At 32.6% G+C, this 8,812-nt stretch overlaps 1 protein-coding gene across 1 annotated transcript; it reads left to right on the top strand.

Annotated features, from left to right (window-relative positions):
• Nucleotides 1-1,050: 1,050 nt before the first annotated feature.
• LOC135155534 (androgen-induced gene 1 protein-like) lies at nucleotides 1,051-7,223 on the top strand. Its single transcript, XM_064104942.1, has 5 exons — nucleotides 1,051-1,297; nucleotides 2,904-3,032; nucleotides 4,953-5,054; nucleotides 5,465-5,580; nucleotides 6,787-7,223. The coding sequence occupies exons 1-5, from the start codon at nucleotides 1,133-1,135 to the stop codon at nucleotides 7,142-7,144; spliced, it is 870 nt and encodes a 289-aa protein (XP_063961012.1). The 5' UTR covers nucleotides 1,051-1,132; the 3' UTR covers nucleotides 7,145-7,223.
• The last annotated feature ends 1,589 nt before the right edge of the window (nucleotides 7,224-8,812 follow it).

The following is an 8,812-nucleotide window of genomic DNA, read 5'->3' as shown; positions in this document are numbered from 1 at the left end:
ACCTAAGGATGACGTAATTTTTCTCTATTGACTGATACGTCAGATGTTGTTTGAAGGTTTGCATGGTGGTATGTACAATCGCTGATGTGGTTTACGGTACACCATGTGAAGTGTTGTAGAAACAGTGGATAGGAGAAGAGAAGAAATGGATAGGCGAGAAAGAAGACTGAAGACGGACAGTCAACCTGCCCGAAACGTCGAGTCTCTCTACTACTCATCATCTCTACTCGCCGACTCAAGCCAGCATCTCCTCACTAGCTCTACTACTCAAGCTGTTCTCAACTCATCAATCTTTCCTGGTTTACAGTCCTTTTCAGGACTACTTTCAAGAAAGAATACTCTACTCTCAAATCTCCACTTTCTCGCCTATCCATTTCTTCTCTTCTCCTATCCACTGTTTCTACAACACTTCACATGGTGTACCGTAAACCACATCAGCGATTGACTGATACGTGTATTCAGTAACATGATGTTTCTAAACTGCGAACCTACAACACACCAATAGACATGATAGAAGGTGGTTGCCCCTGAGATCGGCCTGTAACCAATCTTTTTATTCATTTGTCACTATAAACTTACGATGAGAATGACTGTCCCATGGAGGCAATGAAGGTCAATGCAAGATCAAGTCTATTTACTGATCGAAGTGCATTTCCTATCCTCAGTAGCTAGCTGACACGTATTTCCATAAAAAACCTCTCAATGTCTCAGATCAGATTCGGATACAGAGGTGGTGGGATGGGGATAATGTGTCATGATATTGATTTCTGTACTCTATACTCCCGCTTGATTTAAGGGGGGGGGGGGGCTCCATGATGAAATAATGTGATTTGAACAGATCTTGCAAAATCAGAAAAACAAAACAATGAAAATCGGACCAAAAAAAAAAGTTATTAATTGTTATGCATGTTTTCATAAATATACATTGAGCAAGCGCGTGATGTCATCTCTAGGCCCAATTATTCTTTGCATTTCATATTTCCGAAGAGATCGAACCAGATGATAGGATTAATTTTTCTGCAATGACCTCGGGACTTGAGATCAGACTATGAAGCCTGTTTGCATAATAAGACAAAGTACTTGATTAACATGTTGACAACATTGATAATCTCTACACTACTTCCCATTCAAAATGGATTCTGCTGGCAAAATATTCCACGCCTTGGCTTTTGCCTACTATTGCTTCTCATACTACTACTATTGTGAGCATGTTTACTATCGGGTAAATGCGTCAGATTTTCGACCTAAGAGCTATCAATATGGAGGCGACACTAAATTTCTTACTATGTGGTGCTGGGTAAGAACATGAACATAATAAATATACATATACCTCTATAATTAGTGGATCATATTTATACTCAGCATGGCTGCGGTGCACGTGCATGAATGAAATGTCCTGTCGCTCGATCGCATGCAATTAGGCATAACTTTATTACTATACATCCATGTATACCTACCTATATTGTTAAATTTGTTTGTTATTATGAACAAAAGCTTGGTCATGTTAGTTCTAAAAATGCCATCATAACTTTAAGTGCGTATCTTACATTTTCCCCTATTTGGTTAATTGTGCGATCAAGTGTCATCGATCATTTGACAGGTTTGAAATAAATTTCAGGTCTCGAAATCAAGGTCAAAAGTCATTGAGCTCAGTCTAGTTTGACCAAGTTGTTTCATTATTACAAACTTAACCAACTGTTGATCCTTAATTTTAAGACGATTTGGTATCATTTATTTATTTCTGTTTTATTTCAGCAGGGTAGCCCTTCCAGTTACAAAACTGCTCTACCAAGGAGCCCTGCACAATAAAAACAAATCCATATAATAACAATTTACACACAAAAAACTTAAAACTATATACTTAACTACAAATATTTACTCAAGTAAAATCACATTAAATTTAAATTAAAAAACTAAAATCACATACAAGCAGAGTATTTATATTAAGTTTAAATTAAATTTCAAATAACTAATAAGTCATAAAAAGTATAATATTTACATTAAATCAAAATCAATACTGCTTTGCTTTAAATTCGGAGGTAAGAGTTAAAATTCTAGATTGTTTCTTAAATATGGGAAAAGATGTTACACTTTGCATATTCTGGGGTAAACTGTTCCATAGATTTGAACCATAAAAATGCATATGTTCACATTCCATGAATGCAGGAGGGACTGCTTCACGTTAATTAATTCCGAATAACTTTGATATGATAATTCCTTATGCAATATAATGTGAAAATCATAGTATCCGGAATATATTGTAAAGAAGATGGTCAAACTTTACCTCACGGCAAAATATTACGATTCTTTTCTCAAGCAGAGATCCGAAATTAAATAATTTACACAATTGTGGGAGGGAACGATTACAAAAAAATCTACGAACCTTTTTTTTTTATTTCATATAAAATATAAAGTATTATGTCGAAAACATTTTACGATATATATTGTGCATACTTGATTTTGTAAAGATTAATGAGAAATAAAATAGAATATTCAATTGTGGCTACAGTAGGAAATCCTTATGCTTAATGGTCTGATGATTTTCTTTGAAGTATATAACCACAATTTATGTGGTTCATCTCCGAATGGTTGATATCCTGTTCTGTTCAAGGACTGGATTCTGTGAGAAAAAAACATAGTTTCTAAAAGTATCCTGGTAAACAAGCCTGTTTATTTATTTTTTTGAAGGGATTCACTTTGTCAATAATGTGGTTTCCGTCGAGAAATAACAGTCAGCCATAGACATGAATTTGTTATTAAGATTGGTTTTACTATGTATAAATACAAGTTTATTATCATGCCCTTTTGCTTGATAAAGGTTTTGCCATGTAGCGGTACATTGGCCCTACATTTTCAGATAATTGTTCAACAATTAACACATTTTCATTGTATGATCTTTGTAGTACTTTCAGATTGTCTACTTCTTCTTATGTTGTGTAGCTAATGTGATGGAGATGATGGGCATGAAACCCCAAAAGATGCATACCATGAGAGATTGGTTTCTATCTTCTATTGCTTTCCCTGTAGGAATGGTAAGATTATCATACTCTCTTTCAAAAGACTTCATTAGTGGGAAGTTGTAAGGAGAGGATAACAGAATTTAAATATTGAAATATGGTTTATCAATGACTGTCGAATCGCTTAGCAACAAAGTGGATGTCATAATTACGATTATAAAACCCAGACCATTCTTTATTACTAAACAAACTTAGTTAATAATTTGCTATTTACTCTTTTATCATGAGTACATGGGAGGCTCACGAAAATCTAATGGTTTGGTTTTCTTTACCGTATAAATATCACGTAAAAGTACATTGCACAAGATATAAGATTAAATATAAATATATAAACACTTGAAAAGATACGAATGGACCACTATTCAGAGCCATTGATAAAATGGCTCTGTTCTACTTAAAGGCCCAGTAATAACATGTTTTTCGGCAACATTAAAACACAATTTTTAACAATTATTTTTGTAGCTTTTATTCACCTTTATTGTCAAAAAGTTGATTATTTAACCTATATAGGTTCTAGGTTATGATACATACTCCCCTGAATAGCTACCCCGAAACCACTAGGTCAACTATCCCCTAAGAAATTTACCCCGGAAAGTATACAACAACCCGGTAATATGACAACCACTCTGTATAAGGGAAAGTTCCTCGCGGAAAATACAAATTCTAAAGTTTAGCAATTTACCAGTTATACGCACATTGTCATGAATATTCATTAATTGGGCTGATGATGTCATATCCCCACTTTCATTTTCATTATGTTATAACATGAAATCATAATTATTTCAGATTTCGATACAAGTGTGTGTCTCCCTTGTAAGAAAATAAAATGCAGTAATGAATAGCTGATGCTTTAAATCAGTTGTCAATCCATGTTTTTATTCTTGGAGGACAAAATTTGAATAAAAATAATTTCATATAATAAGATTTAAGTTAAGAACAAGTGGGGATGTGGCATTATCAATTTGCTAATTGAATATTCATGAATAAAACTGTTTCACCGAAATAATGTAAATCTTTAAAGGTCAATTACACCCCCCAAAAAATGTTGATTTGAATCAATAAATAAAAACTAAACAATCATTCACTGAATATTTCATCAAAATCGGATCTATAATAAGAAAATTATGACATTTAAAAGTTTCGGCAAATGAGGGAGTCGATGATTTTCCTCACTCACTACTTATTTTTTTGTTATTGTTTGAACTACTCAATATTTAAATTTTTAGATTTGACAATAATGACCAACTTAAGTGCTCCACAAAATAAAAGAACAATGGTAATACCACATGCCCAGGAGGAATAAATGTTTGTTTCAATAATGAGGAGAAAATTAAGATATTTCATATTTTATATAATGAAATACAAAAAAAAGTGAAATGATTTTCCCTGATTTCCCTGATGGGCTGGGAACCCTGATTATCCCCTCATATTCATTTGTGACCTGTTATGTATTTACAATATATACACAGCATCTGAGCATGATTCGGATAATATAATTCTGTAGGGCGTTTTGATACGAATGATTGACCTGTACAAATTTCAATTATGTTTGTCTTTTTTGTCATATTTGTTGGATTATAAATCATCGGTCTCCATTGAACCCGCAGTTTTGATCTAAATTAAGTGATTATCAAGGATGATATTGCGCATTGCAATGTGTTTTTTTAATGACGTAAGTTGTATTCCCCTGTGTATTAAAAACTTTTCATTTCGAAAAAATGCAAATATCTACATTTTAAATAGCCTTGGAAAATGTTTCATTACTTTCACAAAACGGTCACTAATCTCACTACATCATTTACTACATTATACGTATCTTGCCACTGTCTAGTTAAGAACAAATGTATAATCAGTTTTTTTTACGGTTGTCGCAAATTGGGAACATAATTTTATTACAATTAATAGATGTATAATTTTATCTCTCCTCTTTTGTAGATGGTGGTTAGCATGTTTTGGATACTCTGGTCTATTGATAGAAAATTGGTCTTTCCAAAAGAGTTGGACGAGTTCTTTCCAGTTTGGCTCAACCATGTTTTAGTAATTTTTTTTTCACTTAATATCTTGTGAGATTGTTCGAAGAGTTTCCAAATTACAGATTGAATGTTTGACTCCCAGATACATTCTAAACCCTTATAAAGCAGTTATTTCATGATTTATTTATTTGGTCTTCTTTATACATTGTAGCCCTTTCAATATCGAGTATTGTTCTGCCAAGTGGCCCTGTCTATACAGTTAAAAACATTAAAAATTACACAATAAATTACAAAAAAAACACACAATACATGATAATAATATACAAAACAAAATTGATAGTAAGATTGATAGTAAGGAGATGATTTGAATGGTACAAGATGGCAACCGCTAGCATTTACAAATGTATGATAATTATACATAAATCGATGCTTTTAAAATTCAAAGTTTTCCTATAATATGTTTTGCATCACCAGCATACAAACGTCTTACCAATCTTATTAGTTGACATGTGGTTGATACGTCACAAACCTCCATCTAAGATACGTGGTGTTACAACTCTCTCACTCTTCTCGGCTCTTTACATGGCTTGGTTTGTAGAATTATAATTTTACCCTTCCCTTTACACGGCCCTTCTTCTTTTTTTGTATTGCATTTTTGTAACATATATGTTTCTGCAGGCGTATCCCGCCACAAGCTTTTTTCTTTTAGGGACTTACGCCTTCTGTCGAGAAAAAAAAATTAACTAAATTTTTTTTTCTCGACAAACTGATTTTGTATGAATTTATGTTTACAAATATAAACAAATTTGTCAAATAAAAGAAAATTAATGTTTATACGAAATGATATGAATGAACCTTGCGTTTACCATCTAATCTAGTTTCAACCAAATTTGTTTTGTTGTTAAACACTTCACAAAATTTTCAGGACATATACTATCTTGGGAAACGATTTAGACATCTGTATCTAGTAATGTCAGGAAATTGTAGACTATAGAACTCTCACGCCTTTATACAAGTCTATCATATTCAATGATAAAAATTATGAATTAGGGGATTTACAGTTCACTGTGTATTTGATGACAAGAGAAATAAAAGAATTGAAAGATGAGAAATAAAAGGAAAGAGAAAGAAGATAAGAGAGTGTATGAATCTTTCATGGGATAAGGTGAATTTCATTTTAAAAAGACTGTAATCAGATGAAATACGACGGCTCGGAGGAGCAAGTGAGGAGTAGATAGCGGCTCGATGGTGAAGCCTTGGAGAAATAACATATATTCACTGCCAATCAAGGATTAATGACAGGGCAGTCAAGCTGCTCATAACGTTGAGAACTCCCATCTTTTTACATTTTTTTATTCAATTTCTCATCACTTTCTCTTCATTCCACCTTGTTATCAGTAGGCCTACGTTTCAGAACTAACCACAATGATGAACCATAAACCTTCCACACGACTCCTAATAGTTCATTAGTAATTAAAAACACATGGAATAAGAAAGAAGAAATTGTAGTGTTGATAATTTCAGCTATTTGCATTAAATATTGAAGAAAAATATCAATCCTTTATTTGCTCCGCAAATTCCAAACATACAATGTTAATTTGGTTTATATGAAGTGATCGGTATTTTAACCAGGCGAGATGCTTTACAAGCTAAGATGTATATTAAGAGTGCTTTTCCCATTGGACAAAGCAAACTAGATATATATTTTTTTAATCAAATAGTTAAAGCATTAATATTTGAAAATGATGTGAAAGGAAATAATTAAACCAATGTATATTTTTCATATTTTCTTGCAGGATATTTTGGTTGGGATACGGTGTTAATATCTGGGTGTATCCTATCCTTCGGGTTCTCTCTGGAATTAAGTTTATTTTCTTCATTGTTTTATGTGCAACCGCACCCCTTCCAGTCTACTTTCTTGGAGAATGGTGCATCAATGTCTTTCATGGTAAATATCAATCAACCGTGGTAGCCACAAGGATTAAAGGAACGCGTAATATCCCCCCCGACACAATTCAATTAAATTCAATTCAATTCAATTATTTAGTCAACCATCAAAAGGATAAAAACAGTACAATATACAGTATTAACAAAGTATCAGAAAAACAACAACAAATAGATGGTTCGGAGACCCCGGAGAAGCAATGCTTATAAAAGGGGTCACCACGATACATTAATACATTACAAATGACAAAATTAAAGAGTAAAAATCCTAGATCAAAATTAAAAGAAACACTCCTGCAGCCAAAAAAAAAAAGAAAAAAAAAAGAAGAATGAGGTAAAAAAAAAAGGGGGGGGGGGGTGAAGCACTAATGTAAGATGTGAGATCACATGCATTCGATCAATAAACGGAAAATAACATTTTCCTGCATAAAGATCTAAATCTTGATAAAGTAGAACTATTTTTTATATCATTTGGAATTTCATTCCATAGTTTGGGGAAGTAAGTCTTAAATGAATTAAAAGCAATTGATGTTCGAACGTGTGGAGGGCGTAGGCATTTGTGTGACGGGTAAAGTAAGAATGGATTTGAGAATTTGAAACAAAAATGTCACTGTAGAGAGGTGGTAAGATTTTGGCATTAAGCTTGTACATAAAAACTAGTGAATTTAATGATATCATATCTTTTAAAGTTAATAAATTTGATTGTAAAAGCAAAGGCTTTGTATGACTACTAAAAGGAGCATTTGAGATAAGTCTTATTGCTTTCTTTTGTAAAATTGTCAATTTATCCAAGTGTGTTTTGAATGTATGACCCCATACAATGTTACAATAATTTAAGTGAGGAAGTATGATACTGTTATAAAGAGTAATTAAAATTGAATGGGGAACAAAATGTCTAATTTTAGAAATAACTCCAATAGATCTTGAAACTTTGGTACAGATTGAATTGAGATGTGGTTTCCAAGAGAGGTGTTCATTAAAAATTACTCCTAAAAATTGAAAATGTTTTACTTGTTTTATATTATGTACACCAAGAAAAATATTTAGAGAATGAGGAGGGTCCCTCCTGCCTCGAGTTCGAAAAATGATATACTTTGTTTTGTCTAAATTTAAAAACAGTTTGTTGCAAACGAACCAATCATTTAATTTTCTTAATTCATTGTTTGCTGATGAGACAAGATTATTTATTTTTTTATGAGATAATGTGACTGTTGTGTCATCAGCAAACAATGAAAAGTTTAGAATTGGGGAGCTATTAATTATATCATTAATGTAAACAAGAAACAGGAGGGGGCCCAACACAGAGCCCTGAGGAATTCCACAAGATATGTCTCTGTGTTGAGATTTGACACCATCAATCACCACATGTTGGTTTCTATTAAATAAATAATTAAGAAACCACTGAAGGGGAATTCCTCGAACTCCATAATATTCTAATTTTTTTAACAATATGTGGTGATCAATGGTGTCAAAAGCCTTAGACAGATCCATAAAGACACCAAGGCAAAAATTACCATCATCTATTTCTTTTGAAATTATGTTAAATAAATTTAGGACACCAAGGTCAGTAGAAAAGTTCTTCCTAAATCCAAATTGTTGTGGTATTAAAACATGATTAACTGTTAGAAATTTGTACAACCTGGTATATACTAACTTTTCCAATAACTTGGAAAAGAATGGTAATAAAGCAATTGGACGGTAGTTTACAATGTCATGTCGATCACCCCTTTTAAAGATGGGAACAACTAAAGCAGTCTTAAGCTTATCTGGCACTATTCCTTGTGATAAAGATTCATTTAAGATATAACAAAGAGGGTTTAAAATGGAATGAATACACTTCTTTATAACACGACCAGCAATAGAGTCAGGACCTGGTGA

This window comes from Lytechinus pictus, chromosome 1 (assembly GCF_037042905.1).
Source record: "Lytechinus pictus isolate F3 Inbred chromosome 1, Lp3.0, whole genome shotgun sequence".
NCBI lineage: Eukaryota > Metazoa > Echinodermata > Echinoidea > Temnopleuroida > Toxopneustidae > Lytechinus > Lytechinus pictus.
The sequence above is the reverse complement of the archived record's forward strand: the minus strand, read 5'-3'. Positions and strand labels throughout refer to the sequence as shown.